Source organism: Mercenaria mercenaria, chromosome 14 (assembly GCF_021730395.1).
Source record: "Mercenaria mercenaria strain notata chromosome 14, MADL_Memer_1, whole genome shotgun sequence".
NCBI lineage: Eukaryota > Metazoa > Mollusca > Bivalvia > Venerida > Veneridae > Mercenaria > Mercenaria mercenaria.
In genome coordinates this window covers 7,492,141-7,508,608 of record NC_069374.1, presented here as the reverse complement: position 1 = coordinate 7,508,608, position 16,468 = coordinate 7,492,141, and the positions used below count along the sequence as shown (strand labels likewise).

At 33.1% G+C, this 16,468-nt stretch overlaps 1 protein-coding gene across 3 annotated transcripts; it reads left to right on the top strand.

Annotated features, from left to right (window-relative positions):
• The first annotated feature begins 1,869 nt into the window (after nucleotides 1–1,869).
• Nucleotides 1,870–16,216, top strand: LOC123526293 (uncharacterized). Of its 3 annotated transcripts, XM_045305386.2 has the most exons (3): nucleotides 1,870–2,308; nucleotides 8,280–9,174; nucleotides 15,666–16,216. In XM_045305386.2, the coding sequence occupies exons 2-3, from the start codon at nucleotides 8,297–8,299 to the stop codon at nucleotides 15,694–15,696; spliced, it is 909 nt and encodes a 302-aa protein (XP_045161321.2). In that variant the 5' UTR covers nucleotides 1,870–2,308; nucleotides 8,280–8,296; the 3' UTR covers nucleotides 15,697–16,216. The 3 variants fall into 3 exon arrangements, with proteins under 3 accessions (XP_045161321.2, XP_045161320.2, XP_045161319.2); XM_045305385.2 differs by lacking the exon at nucleotides 15,666–16,216 and having other exon boundaries at nucleotides 1,871–2,134; nucleotides 8,280–9,288; XM_045305384.2 differs by lacking the exon at nucleotides 15,666–16,216 and having other exon boundaries at nucleotides 1,871–2,308; nucleotides 8,280–9,288.
• The last annotated feature ends 252 nt before the right edge of the window (nucleotides 16,217–16,468 follow it).

The following is a 16,468-nucleotide window of genomic DNA, read 5'->3' as shown; positions in this document are numbered from 1 at the left end:
ACACGAAAACCAACGAATGTATCGCTGTTAAAAGCATTTGGTCAACATAAGTTCAGAAGTTTCACGAGATTTCGTATGATATTTACAATGAATATCAATTTGGCATGTGACTACATCACGGCATACACATGACCGCAGTGATATGCTGTGAATATCTTGCATTAGGTACAAGTTGTGGCAATTGATACCGTCATTTTAACCGGAGTATATTTTGGTAATGAAATGGGTGGATGTATTTCATAAGCTAGTTATAGACAGTATGGTAAAGTTCCTGCAACTACGAAATTTTCAACTGAATAAATTTTGAATTGCTACAAATCATTTTTAACGGAAACACTGTTTAATTTTTGCATTCAACGTGTTTTTGGTGGAATTTTCAATAAAGCTGTGTACTACCCCCATTTGTGATAGAAATAAATGTTTCGTAGACGTACTTTTTGGAGAGAAAAAAAAAGCACGTGTTTTTCATGCCATCGAAAATGAAAGTAACTAACGCGCTTGAACATGCTTCTTTTATCAAGCTGAAGAACAAAATACCACTTCAAAAGGTCTTTGTTTTTATTTCGTCTACAGATCTACCGTACCTATCAATAGCACAGACATGTTTAAACATGCCCCAGTCTGCAACGGGGGAGCATGAGAAATAAAGACGCGAGGATAGAATTAATAAAATAGATATTATATAACTATAAAGTATTAAGGCAATTATTAAATTGTTTTACGTAGTCCCTTGGGTTAAACTCAAACTGTAATATGTACATTTTAAATCGATTGCATTGAGAAATAATGTTTTACGTCAATCGAACGATCACTAAAATAGTCAGCATATAGGTTACAGAAAGCGCCAGTCAGTACACAGACATGTATTTAAGAAATTAAATGATTTTTTTCGGTATTCATGCAAAATGAACGACAGAATAGGATCGGCAAATCCATGAATCAATTTGCCGATTCTATTCTGTCGTTCATTTTGCATGAACATCGAATGAAATCATTTCATTTCTTATATCTACATTATATTTTCTTTCAACCTTCCAACAGACTGTAATCATCCGCACCTTTGATACGATTGTTAATAACAGTAACCCATAATGAAAATGATTTAAATGAGTTGCGTGCATCTATGCTGTTCCCACCTCTATTATGATATATATGGCTGAAACAATGACTTGAGACATGTATTTATTTTACGTCAATGCTAACGAGTAGGTAGGCCCCCTAGATCTACAAACAAATTTTCAGAAAAAAGGCTGAATTCCTGAAACGGAAATAACTGCTTAATTTGAAGTAAAATGTTAATTCAGCGCCTTCCGCACAAGTAAATCCTACATGTTTCTGACAAAGTTTGTTTTAATTTTCAATGTATTCTATTCAACAATAAATATATCAGACGTTGCCAACTGTGAGCAGACCCCCAAATGACGTTTGTATGGATGCCGCAATCTTGGAATGGACGTCACGTCACTTTGCAATGCAAGTCTATCGGGGAAACATAAAATCTTGATTTTAACTTCATTTTACTTTTTTTTCAAAATAAAGGAAAAGGTGCCAAGTGATATTAGCCTTCCAGTATTAACGATGCCATTTTTGACAATTTTAAATACAGTACAAATAAATTATCGGAGGTCCAAAATTAGGTGGGACAGACTATAATTTCCAAACAAACTTCTGAATTACTGCGGTAAATGATATATGTACTTCGAAACTTTGAAGTATTTCATATTTTGCAATAAGCAATGTCACCTAATTATTTTTGTTGATAAAATATCCAAGTTTATCAGATTTTGCACGATACGATGCGTGACATTTTAATGCACCGGGTAAAAAAAAAATGTCGCACGTGGTATTATATTTTCTTAACCATTTCAAACCCTACAAATTTTAGTTCATACCTAATTCAGGAAGTTGGTGAAAACGTTTTTTTTTATGATGTTTAAATTCAGTTGATCTCTTTTAAAGAAGAAGAAGAAGAATATTTTATTAGACTCTAAACTTTACAGTTTCTGGTCAATAACAAAAAATTAATGTTATAAAATGCAGTTGTGAAGTGCGATGTAATTCTAAAAGAATTGATGGACGTGAACAAGGACTCTTTGGACATATAGTTTCTGAAATATAAATTGAATGTTGACAGGTAACACATTTTAAACTTTACGTATAAACACCGGGCTTTCGAAATAGACAGATCGAGTGATGATCATTTTAAGACTTTACGAATATCATCCGATACATCGAATTAACTGCGAGGCTGTGAAACAGGTACATGTATATGTGACGTCACGCAATGGTTTCGGCGATGAACGAAAAGGTATTGAAAATGATTATTTTGTGTTAGTTAAAAGGAAGACAGTTTACAGTAAGCAGTGTTTCTAGTATATTTTTTTGTACTCTTCAAAATAAGACCGCTCGTATAGAGATGCTTTGCTGTTTTTCGAAGTTTCTTGTTTACAAAAAGTGGGCGGGGTACGGTTTTGTTTCATTCCTGTTCTTTTTTTATATATATAGGAGGGGTAATTTTTATATTTAGCCATTTTGGAGCATTATAGATAGAATTTCAGGCTCCTGTGATCGCAGTGGTTTAAAATGTACAAAAATAAAACATGTAAAGGGTTAGGTACAAAAGTAAAATATTGCGGGAATTTATTTCAAGATAATCCTGCATAATGCGTACATACATGTGCATGACACGTCCGCAGCATATACATATAAAATTATTTAGATTAAAGGTTTGATCTGTCTGAGGATTGACACTGATGTACTCTAAAGAAATACAACAAAACTTATTATTTCTTAGTTCGATTCTTTCAAACCAAATCATTCGGAGAAGTAACAACAAACACTGTGATGTATTGAGTAGGTACAGTCTCGTATTGTGTATTATACTTTAACAATATTTCTTTACAATTATGCTTGTAGCAGTGTCACTATATCGTTAAAAAACCAAGTTTTGTGTAAAAAGTTTTCAGTCTGTTAAAAACTAGATCTATGTGTCTTTCAATCTAATCATGTGTCAACATTTTCAATGTTCATTCCAAATGTATTATATAATGATAAGCACAGTTCAAGTATCGAAAATGTAGAATGACAACTCTCCTTATATAGTCCAACATAAACAATTCATCATTTGTTTTCCTAGTTCTTGTAAACGATCACTTCAATCATTTGTAAAAATGACTATTAATAAACTTTGATAATGTAGCAGTTGACCTCTTTACAATCGACACCGTTTACTTTCAAATACAGGTTGCAATATAGACCCAAGGTAATCTTATGACTGATATCTCGACGTAGTAATAAATATTTACATTTCACTAGCTTAGATATCCGTTAATTTATATTGAAATATATACAATCCGTCAAATTAAATGTCATGAAGAACCTATCATTATTAAATCTCATTGTTTAAATGATAACGGAAACATTTACTTATACTAAAAATATGAGCCGCGACATAGTGCGTCTGTAGTCTGTAGTCTGGTCATGATCTATGCTGTTCGCTTTCAACGCCAATTGTAATTAGAGTAACTATTAGCGAACAGTAAGGATCATGAGCAGAGTGCACCGATGCGCAGGTTGATCTGGATTCATGCTGGTCGCAAACGCACTATTTTGGTTTTCTTATGGTGCGGCTCAATTATGTTTTTAACTAATACGTATTTCCTTTCCTACATGGTAAAAAGCTACATATGATGAGATGTAATCCGAATGTCGGTAAAATACAATGTGATGAGGTCACTACTACAGTCGAGACTGCCTTAACGACCCCCTGAATTTAGCGACTCCCTGTCATATGCGACCCTATTTTATGCTCCGGACGCAATTTACTATTAAAAGAGTCTGAATTAAGCAACCCCCTGCCTTACGCGACAAGCGACTGTAAAATCGGGCTCCCGAATCGATATTTAGACCGTTTTCAGCGACTTTGAGACGCTCCCCCGCAAGTTTTTACACGATAGAGTTACCGTTCTTTATCTCGCGTGAAGTTGTTTGAGATGAGAACTTATTTGTTTACAAAAAAATGGCTGACGAAAAACATAAAAAAGAACTGTTTTGACATTAGAACAGCGTGTTAAGGCACTTGAATTGCTCGATTAGGGAAAACCAGCGTATAAAGTCGCTGAAGAATTCTGAGTCGGTGCATAAATTAACTTTATTCCTGGTGAAACAAAAATATGGCGGTATTTAACAGGAAACGACGAAGTAAACACCGATTAAAGATGCAGTCAATAATCAAATAAATGTCAATGAACAATTAGTACACAAAAATATAAATATCATAAACCTCAGTGTGTAAATAGTTCAAATGGAACATTTATATTTTACTGCTCCCCTTTATTTTCTTGCCAGATCTTGAGCTTTAATTTCTTTTATCAACATCATACGAATGATGCAAATTATTTGAAATTTATATTTTATCAATATGCAATTAAAGAAATAGTATTTAATCATTTTCGGCTCCTACCTTAAAAGAGGCCAATATATAAGTATCCGATGTTCATGTACTTTAATTGGAAAAATATATGAAACCAGCATCATCCTGTTAAGTGAGACTGTTTTAAGAGACTCCCTGTCATATGTGACCTTTTTCGCTGCTTCCCAAAGTCGGTCTCTTAAAACAGTCTCGACTGTAGTATAATTATGCGCCTATCTGGGTCTGGTGTCTAAATGCTACATGTATTTCGATTTTTCAAAGTTCGACGCCCAGAATTGTCGAAGTTGGACAAGATATGATAGGAAAACTATAGTTATGATTTTAAACTTTCAAAAGCACATGTGACTGATTAACTGAATATTGTCAAATGGTACGGTCGTTAAATTCTAGTATTTGTGACAGGCAATTTAACGTTGAATAAAGTCTATGCAAGATCGCCTTTTACAATTCAAATTCTACTATCACAATTTTAAATGAAATTAAAGATAAAATACTTTTACCGATATTTTCTCTCAAACGAGTCCACTTTTGAGACACTCAAGTTCTGTATATATACGCGTGATGTGTAAAATATTAAAACAAAGGATTGTCATCGATTGAAATTTCGTTGGAAAAGTCTTCCATATCAAAAATTATACATTTTTCATAGAAATCCGTCAAATTATTACTGCATAAAGAAACCATGTAGTATGTGATGTCATGAACATTTCAGTAAAACGGTAAAAATAGATGTAAAAATAAGCTGTTAGTCTAACTCGTCGCCCTAAGTCAATGCTGACTTCTGCTTTATTGCAATAATGTGCCCGTGTGATTTCTAAACTAGGAATTGTAGTATCCATCCATCATGTGACTATCCCCGTAGTCAAATGGTTAGTCGCTAACTTGAAATCACTGTAATCTCTGATTTGGTCAATTGGGTGGGTGGGGAGGGCATGGGTTCGAGCCTTGCTACCGATCATATCTCTTTATCTGAGAAATTTGGACGTTTCTTGCAGAGGTTCTTCCCACGTACCACGGCTATATTTCAGTTAATTCAAGCCAATATTTGGTAGAATCTCAAACTCACAGACTTGTTTATTGCCTTTATAGCTTGAATAACGTATTTAAACAGGGAGTTTATGTTTAAATTAAATATTTTACTTTTTTGACATGAAAAGTGATGCCAGTCGGGCTATGATTTACTATTGTGAACTTAGATCTCTGACCAAGTGGTAAAAACACATGTGTAATTTTACATGTATAAACTTTATGCGCTGACTTAATTTGCATTTTGTAGTGAGGCTATAATGGATTAATGATTGTTATCATCGGTGACAGAAAAATCAAGTACTTTTAGATAATGCGACACTAATCGGGACAGTTTTACGTAATTGTAATCAGTCACAGATTGTAAAAAATGTTTGATTTGAAACTGATTCTGAGATACGGCTTAAACTGTAATATCATCAAGTTTTAAAAACCATAAATACATTGTATGACTGACAATTTATGTGTTGTTCAGACAAATTGATGGGAAAAACCCACATAACTTGACTCGCGACTTGGGCGGAGTTAATGTAAATAACGGTTACAAAATTAGCCACTCACGGTAAGAAAATCGATATCAGTCAGTGACTACAAGTGTATGAAGCAAACACTGAAACGGCGAGCTATTCTGAAATTGGCAGTACGTCAAGGGGAGATAATTTCCCAGATTATGTTTTCTTTGTTTGTTGAAGATTTAGAATTAAATTTGCAAAAGAGAATAGATGTTGGGCTCTCTTTAAATGAACTATGTCTTATGGTAATCTTAGCTGAAACACCTATTGATTTGCAGTCATCTCTAGACACACTTTATGACTATTGTAATACTTGGGGCCTTGAAGTAAATGTAGAAAAAAACCAAATGTGTTGTGTTTAGAAAACGTGGAGGCATGCATAGAGGTGAATCTTGGTACTATGGACACAACTCTTGTATTATTGAGACTATAAATGATATTAATTATTCAGGGGTTACTCTGAATTATACAGGGAATTTTACATTAAACACCAAGACTATGTACGGAAAAGGCCTTTAAGCTATGAACACGCTAATGGCCAATTTAAAGAAACATGAAACATTACCAAAATTAGCATTGCAACTATTTGATTCATTTGTGGGTTCCACAGTTAGCTACGGCTGTGAAATATGGGGACTTTTCAAGACCAAACAGTTGGAAACTTTACATATTAAATTTTGCAAAACATTGTTGGGACGGTACCCTTTATATATTAATAGGTATGTGCGCATTGTAAAATAATAGTATAATTTAAACCATTGTGAACTCCGAGCTTAATGATTCCGCCGTGGGTAAAGTAAATTGGTTTACTCATGTTAAAGATCTTTTGTCAAAACACGGGTTTTTGTATAAATGGAATGACATTATAAATAATAGGCATCTGATGAGGAATGTAGATTCAGCATTTATTTCTATATTTAAACAACGTCTGATCGACGAATTTACCCAAGAATGGCGAAATAATGTTAATAGTATGGAAGTATTGACTCTGTATAAAAGTGTTAAAGAATCATTAGATTCTGAACTGGAACCATATTTAAATAATATTGTGTCTCGCAATCTGCGCATTGTACTTACAGAACTTCGTGTGTCTGCTCATAGTCTAAGAATACGGACTAGCCGATATGGTCGAGACAGAATAGACAGAAATTTAAGGTTTTGTCAAATATGTAATAGCAACGATATAGAAGATGAATTTCATTTCATATTTAAATGTTTTTCCGTATGAACAAATGAGGCGTAAATATATCAAACGTTGTTATAGATCTAGACCAAGTATGTTTAAGTTCACCCAACTGTTATCAACCAAAAATAAAACAGAACTATATATGTAAGCTAAATTTATCCAGGAAGCACTTGAAATACGTAGACTTAGATTGTAATATGAGTTATTCTATGTACACCGGTAATTATGTTTGTGTTATTTGTAAATATAACGTCTATTCTAAAGCATCATTGTACATGTATTAGACTATTCCAGTATTTGAATGTGTATAGTAGACTGCTATCTTGCAGTGAGAAACATTTTTTATTATAATGAAGTATATTGTTTTTACGCCATAAGGCTACTGTTTACAAAACACTAGAGTGAATTGTGTAATATGCCAGATCATAAGACATATCGTGAGTTTTGGGCAGATATTTATATATGTATAATATTCGTTCTTGTCCAAGAGTAGATATTAAACATGTTGTATAATGAAGGTGATACTAGAAGAAATATCAGCTTTAGACTGTATATATATGTTATTATACAGATATCGACACACATCAAACCGTTGTTAATTATGTATGTTGATCCGAAAATATTTTCCATCCATTCATTTGGACACATCTGTATTCTTAATGTCACAATTTCGTTATCAAATGAATATTAAAATGTTATTGCTTGTCAATAGAAACTGTAATAGTTTTTGTGAGAAATAAAGTATGTTCTGTTCTGTTCTGGTAATACAGTTTGTAATAGAATTTTGTAAACGTGTGAAAAATAGTAATGAACAGGGTTTTGTGAAATAAATGAATAGGTGTATCAAACCATGTCAAGTTTCACTTTAAAATATCATATTAAGAATATGTTTAAGTTTCAAGTTTAAGTTTATTCAATTCTCAGTTCATGCAGTACATGACAATATGAGCTATAACATTATACCTATTGAAATATATAAATCATATATAAACACGAAAGTGTCTCGTTTTGTACAAAGACACAGATATTCAATCTTAAATAGATTAACTTTTAGATTTCTTGTATTGAAGTCGTAAGCTCGTCTTTAGAGATAGTTAAATGTTTCTTTTTTTCTCTATTCCAGTGTGAGAAGAAAAAACAATGTGTTCTTTCATAAAGACTTTGAAAACCAAAGGAATCTGGATAGCAATAATTTGCACGTTGTTCTTATCACCATTCTATGTCGCTCACCAAATACATTTTCCCAGCATTTCAAAGACATTTGAAAAATTAGCAAATTTAAATATTTCATCTATGAAAGGAAAAGATTCACTTTTATCAACAAACGCCACCGGCCAATTTCACAATTATTCTTTTTTTAAATCCTTTAATGCCAGTATGAATAATGTATACAATAGTACTGAAAAAATACTTAAAAGAGCAATAAAAATTGGCATTTTAGTCCCGTCGTCAACCCGTAAGATTAAAAATCCGCTGGTAGAAAATCTGAGTTTAACAACTATTTGCTTGCCTTCCCTATATAAAACTATGGAAGAGGAATATACCTATATTATGTATGTTGGAATAGAAAAAGGTGATTATTTAGAAACTGTTAAATATCAATTGGAAACAATGTTTGATAAAGTTAAAACTGTTGTGACCCGTGGTAGAACATTTACAAAAACAGTTAATGCAATGGCACGAGAAGCTTATGAAGATGGCATGGATTACTTTGTTCGCATAAACGATGACAGTTCCATGGAAACTCAGAAATGGACATCGGAAGGGATATCAATTCTGCAAAACTACAATCCCCCAAATATAGGTGTTGTTGGACCAACATGTCATGAAGGAAACACTGGAATATTAACACATGATATGGTTCATCGTTCTCATTTAGAAATTTTCGATTTTTATTACCCTCCATATTTTGACAATTGGTGGACTGATGATTGGATAACAAAAGTTTATTCCCCTGAGCGATCAACCAAACTGTCTTCCTGGGTTGTGAAACATCATCTAATGTCGCATGGCACAAGGTATAATGTAGACTTTAAGAAGCATATTCGGCTGAATATAACACTGACCTTAGACCATGAAAGACTCAGTGAATATCTTAGCAAAATGCACAAATAAAAATCTGTTGTCGTCTGTGTGATCTTTGATATTGGCCTTTTTCATTTGTCATCGGCAAATACCAGTCCAGCGACGTTTTTTACAGTTTTAAATTATTTTCTATGTCTTTTGTTTCGACTTGTAATGAAGCTTATAGGTTAAATACATTATTCCCATACAATCTCCGCTTCTACACGTTTATAAGCTATTTGCTAAAATGTGCATGCTGTTTAATAAGTCAGACGGCGCTTCTTTCATACTATAATGTTATTAATCAAGCAATTTCATATTGGCCTTGTTATTTGTCCAAGGGTTGTCGTATTGGCCCGAGGCCGTAGACCGAGGGCTAATACGACTGCCCGAGGACAAATAACTAGGCCAATATGAAATTGCTTGATTAATGATAATATTATTATTCAACTTTCAACTGTTGGCGGCAACAGTATAAGAACACTGTGAGTTACCTTATGACAGCTATGCACGTTCAGGTGAAAAATCTTGACAAGTTGTTTAGAGGTATTTTAGAAATCATGATCATTTTCGCCAGTAAAACAGAATGAGTTGTATGTAGGTACTTGAGAATGATTTTGAGAGATATTTTTAATGCGACAAAATCAAGAGTAACTAGAACTTACCTTATTTTTTGGAATTCCTATTTATTTTCTTTAGCGAGTATCTTATCATTTGAACTGTGATAAAAACTGCTTAAAAAGTCATTTCCTTTTAGGCTGCAAGCAACGAGACACAAAATTATACACATATGTGCTGATCAAGATAATACCACCAACCAAGCACATATTATATAGTTCCATGCCTCGTTTAATTCTTATCCGAAATTGTTTGCAGTTCACAACTGACACTCGTGTTCGCCAATTTATTTATCCACTTTCCAGCACTTGAATCGCTATTTATAATTGCACATATAGTCCACACTATCAAAATGTCTGTTAAAGATAAGTCTCATCCTTTTAATTAGTCTGAGTTTCCATAGTTTCTTATTATTTTCCTTGACAACTGCCAGAATTTCTGACAGGAAACACTTGCATTTTACACAATACCGAATAAGCGAAAGTACCGTTGTAATCTCTGAAGACGTGCATCCCGCTCAGTCATACTTGGTTATTAAATGAACATGATGGATTATTTTTTTTTGTCAAAATGTGAAAAAAAATGTAATCTATAACTCTGATGTAAAACAAAATGGCGTCATTTAAAAATCTAACGGAAGTGGCTTCTCCGTATTGGCCATCTCTTTTGAACCCATCAAAATGCTTGAATTCCATATTGGCCCTGTTTTTCTCGTATTGGCCCTGTTTTTCTCATATTGGCTCAGTTATGTTTTGTATTAGCTCTGTCTGTTTCATATGATGTTTGCAATTGATCTAATACAGTGTGTAATATTGTAAAGTTGAATAATGATAAATTTTTACGAATACGCACGTCGCAATAACTTTTGATGCCAATAATACTTTCTTGAACATATGTTCGTTAGTATATAGCTATTTTGATAAAGCAAATGCCATTTAAATTTCTGCCATACCGTATGTATGGCAATTTTGGCAAGAATTAACTCAAGGCAGTCTGTATCGATAAAGTTTGTGATCTGCAATTTCACGTATTTGGTAAGATGTGCCTCAACTGTTATTTTTACGAACGAAAATTGCCTAGTTTATATTTGTGTAAGAAATTTTAATAGCAACTATTCAATAATAATAATAATGATTTCATATAAAGCTTTCAAGATCTCCATCAAATAATAAAAAATGTCCACTATGTACACAAGAAAAAATATGTTCAAAATTAAATGTGTCTCTCTTATAATAGAGTTTGTAGCGTCATTTGAAATATCAAATAATCCATGCATGTATTCCATTTGAAGTGATTCTGCACGTTTGCAATAATTAATCTGAAGTTGCGCTTGTGTAAATCTTGCCTTTTGTTTCAAGTTATTGAAATATCTAAATGTTTATCAAATGCAAAACTATAAATTATATTGAAATCAAAAGAAATGGCCCATATTTAATACTTTTATATTACAGTAATTGAAAGATTTCATAAAATGATAATGGATGCACATTTCCAATAGGAATCTAAGTCTATGTAACGGTTCTTTCTTGTTTCTTTAATGAATCTCTAACACAATTAATGAAAACTTAAAAGTGTCATAAAATGCTGCTAAAATTTGATTGACCACAACTTAAGGGTATTCAAGAGAAGAGCACTAACGTATGTATGTGAACACAAACATGTTAATTATTGAGAATAAATGTGCTTATACTAAACAGTATTCATATACACATAAACATTAATATGTACAAGGCATGTAAAACAGTAATCCCAAATGAAATCTTCTGAAATGGTTGTAATGTGGTCGATCCATAACAACAACACATTCTGAACCACTTTTATGTTTATTTACACAGTAGAATATTTTGTACATAACATTAGTAAATCATTTTCTAATTTCTTGTGTCTTAGTTTAACAAGCTTCATATCTAAAACCTAACATAATCTTCTACATTGTCTCTCAATATTTTAATATCTACGAGACCCATTTCCTAGGTCTCTGCTCGGACTTCCGGTCCACACTTGGACTGTCCTAGACTCTTTCTGAATATACGAAATATCTAAAACAATATATAACCATACTCTAAATTAGCTGGTGCATTTTCTGACGTATTGACATGACAAACTAGCGCAACGTGCATCAACAATATATATCAACTTGAAAGATGTGGACTGGCGTGTCTAGTAATCATATGTCAATGCTAATGTACTTTCTGACCTTACATAACAATTTAAACACATCAAAATAATTTTTGATTATTTTACATGGTTCCACACTTCGCATAGCGACAACTGCAACGTGCAAATGAAAGGATAATACACGTGTTTGTATGTATTACATCTGCAGAAGCCCGCAGAAATGTTTGTGAACGATACCGAAGGTCGAGGTCACAAATATACCCCAAGGGCTTCTGCAGACATTAATACACTAAACAAAACGTGTATTGTCGCTATTTTTGCATTAAAACATTATACGACGACTAAATGTATTGTCTTCACATGCATGACTTTACGGTTCCGGTACATTTTCTACATTTAAAGTATTTCTGCTAGTCCTAATAACATAGCTGTATCAAATCATAGAACGTAGAAAAGTTTCGAAGGGGAAGATATTCTTGACTTTAGCAGGTCAATACCTGTGTGTATATATATCCACTCATATTCATATGCGTACTTAGTAGTTTATATATATGTACTAGAAATGTGTCACAGACACTGATGCCCCCGCAACATGAGAAAGGTCACAGGAATGGTACTGCCCACAAACTACAAAACGGACCCTTGGCCCTATTTATTTACAACAAGAGTGCCAGAATATCACAATATACGCCCGTCATAGCAAATATACACTAGCACCTGTATTTGCAAATGGAATTTTAATTCTGTTGTTGTGTAGTAATAATTATATTAATTGTAATTCTAAGTCCACAAAAAACTCCTTACCAGGTAAAGATACCTTAAAATACACCTACAATTTGAAAGAAACTTCTATGTTGTACCACAGAAAAGCAGCCTTGTGGGGTTTTCCTTACAGTCAATTATAAAACAATTACAATATAAGTAAGTTATAGTAACAACTAAGAGAAGTTGATCTTAAAAAAAATTAAAGTCCACACAACGCACAAATATCCTTACCACGTAGAGATATGTCAAAATACATCTCAAAATTGGATGTAACATGCATGTTGTACAGAAAATTGATCTTGACTTTTCCCTAAGAACAGTAATAAAAACGTTACAATATAAACTATTTAAAGTAACAGCAAAGGGAAGTAATTCTAATCTAGGGACCTGGTTCTTGCGCATGACATTCTGTCTCATGATGGTGTACAATTGAACAAAGTTACATCAAAATCCCTCCATGCACGAAGAAGACACGCCCAGGACAAAGTCACTCTTGTATGTGATCTTTGGCCTCTAAGTTTGACCTTGACCTTAAACCTATGGACCATGGCCCCTATTCATAAAGCTCCTAAGAAGAAAACTTAGGAAAATCCTTAACTTTGTAAAATTTCCTAAACAACTTAGCAAAAAAGAAAAGTGTAAATTTGATAATATTTATTGATAAGCTTCATAACTATGCCAGACTGTATATGACAATATTGTTAGAAATTCCAACTATCTCGACGATATGCTTTGGAACTTTTCCACTAGTTAGTCCTTTAGGGAAAATTTTCCCTTAGAAGATTTATGAATACCAGCCCTGGTTGTTGCTACTGACCTGTTGTCTGTCCGTGCTTATTATTTGTGTCATATTATTTTGAAATAGAACGATGCACGTCAATGATATGGAACGGACACGAACACACATTATCAGCATATATGTAGTGAAAATTGGCTAAGATCAGCCAAGGACTGTTACCTTGACCTTTGAGTTAGTAAAATGTTTTTACGCATGACACATTGTCTATCTATGCTTATCACTTTTTTGAAATTATTCTGAAATCGGACCGTGCATGTCAAAGTTATGGCCCGGACACGAACACCACCCTTTCCGAACACACAAACAAACAAAAGCACAAACAAACAAGCAAACAAACAAAAATACACACGGACAGGGGTAACACTATATGCCTCCCCTTCCCATTTTATGGCGGGAGCATAATTAAATCAGACATAATAATCACCCCACTTGGTAAAGTTTAAATGGCTTCAACGTTCGAGAACAATCAACGGTAATACCACAATTATATTGTCATTTAGATCGATTGGTAGAAAAACAGAATTTCTAATAGAAGTTAATGTTTTTACTACTTGAGTACTTGGAAACAATATCCTTGAAATACCAAATAATCATCATTCAACTGTAAATTATTTTTAATTCAACATGTTAATGTAATTTTGTGTTGGCTTTCTTATAGTTTCAGAACCAGCCTACCGTCTAAGTAGGTGTCACAAACTGACATATGGGCCTCAACGTATCTGTAGTATCAATGCAGGTATTGCATCAAACTGAAAGTTAGAAATAACAGGAAAAAAACAAATTAGGTCATGAGTCAGCATACACCTGTCAAAATTTGTCATTAGTTTTAACGAGCTGTCAAAATTACTTTTATCTCTTCATTCTGCAAATGCATTGTTTTTGTAAGTATCTTGGTAGGATATTGTAGTGTGTAACTTTATTTACATTCCACATTAATATTTATGCTTGAAATTGCTTTGTTGAGCTCACCGAAGTCACGTATGAATTTCTATTGATTTAGTTTATTGTCTGTTATAAAGGTACCAAACTTCAATATTAACATACAAGAATTGTTCCTTTCTGGTAGACAAAGGAAACTATTTGGTTGAATCATAACATAACGTTTTTTTGGAAAGAACTGAATATTCTTTGTTTTTTTATCATTCACCGGAAATTCAAAACGTGATACCACCTTAAATTGTCCAATTGACATTTTCGCCAAAACAGTCCGAGCTCACGGCTATGTCCTGATTTCCGTGCAAAATCCAAATTTGACGGGACATAACGATACAAATTGATTGGACTAGATATGCTTAGTGCACAACACATTTTTCAGTCTTGGTGACACTATGAAACTCTTACATATTATGTAGAAATTACATTTTGCTCGATCGAGGTAAGAAATTTATTTGTTAGATTTTTGTATGCTTTTTGAACTACGATTTTATTTAGTAAATTTTTGTTCATTCTACAGAATTTTGTAAAACGTTTACTTTTCGGCAAGAGATTAGCTAATTTCGGTAGGTCAGGCTAATTTATTAAACTTTTGTAAATTATCTATTTCGAAAGAGGAATCTAAAATGTTTCGTTTGTATAAGTTGTAAAATTATATTGGAAATTATGTAACTTGATAATTAGCAAGTACTTTTTGTCATAAATCGTATATGTCTTTTTCGTTGTAAATTATGGAACGCCGGTACTGCATTGTATTGTAATGTATAATACCGCATATTTAATATGTAATTGCAATTTAAAATTTTCGTGTGCCAGTATATTGCATATCCTTAAAATGGCCGTGTTGTTGTATGGTAGTCGATAATACGTCCATATCAGCTATTGTGTTACGTTTAATTTCCATTACATTTTTGTTAATATATGGTTGTAAATAATAGTTTTTCATCTTCTTATCTATAATTTTTCATCATAATTTTCTCATATCTTTATCATACTTTAAATTTAGACTAGTAAGTAATTAATTTGAGAAATAATGGAAGTAAAAAATGACGTATTGTATTCACGTGACGTAAGAACTTAGTAGCACGTATATTTTGTATAAGTAGCACGTATTATTTATGGGAGCCTACGGAGGTATGGTGTACCCAAAGGAGCAGTTTTATGCCTTTAATTGTATTTGCTAAGGTACTGACCATATGTTATATATTTTAGCTTCTTCCATCAGACGTCATTTTCCTGTTGATGTCACAACCCGGAAGTCTTATACCCGTGGTTCACTTTACTTTACTCGCCTGGATGTGAATTCCCAGATTAGAGATTCTACGTCACATGGTTGTGCCTTAACCGCCAAGCCGCTGACCTTTGTAATCGACTGAGACAGCTCAGGGATACAAACACCAGACATGGGGAGCCAGAATGGGGTCAACGTCCTTCGCGATTTAATGGGACAGTTACTTACATAATTTTAGTGCTACTCTAAGTCAAAGTAAAAGTGAAACATCTGTTTAACCGTCACGATGACAATCAGCTGTAATTCTGAGAACTGAACATCTTGTAAAAAACATCAAATATTGAGCTCAGTGTTTTTTTAGTTTTTTTTTTTCTCTTTAGGTTTTGTTCATTTTCATTCACTGTAAATAATCATTTTTGTAAATAAACTTGTAAATTTTGTAATGAGTGTTAAATTGTTCCTTTAGTTTCTGTCCCCGGTTCGACCGTACTGTCACAGTAGGATGGAAAAATGTTCTTTAACTCGGGCATATATCGAATAGATAAGGTTACCCGTTGTCTATCGTATTATATACTAAAACTGGTATTCAATAATAGCGTAAAATTTACGTAATTCAAGTTTGAACAAATTAAATGCGATAAAAGCATTTGGTTATTTCAAACTTCCTTCACACAAATGCCATGAATAATTAAAGAACTATCGTGTAAACATAGGACAAAAAGAAACGAAATTCTCACGTTACATTGAAAACCAAGCTTTGTGTATAAAAAGAAGAAGTTCGTAT

Bases quoted from the DNA above. Each gene is read 5' to 3' on its own strand.
- LOC123526293 (XM_045305385.2), top strand. From the start codon at position 8,297: ATGTGTTCTTTCATAAAGACTTTGAAAACCAAAGGAATCTGGATAGCA.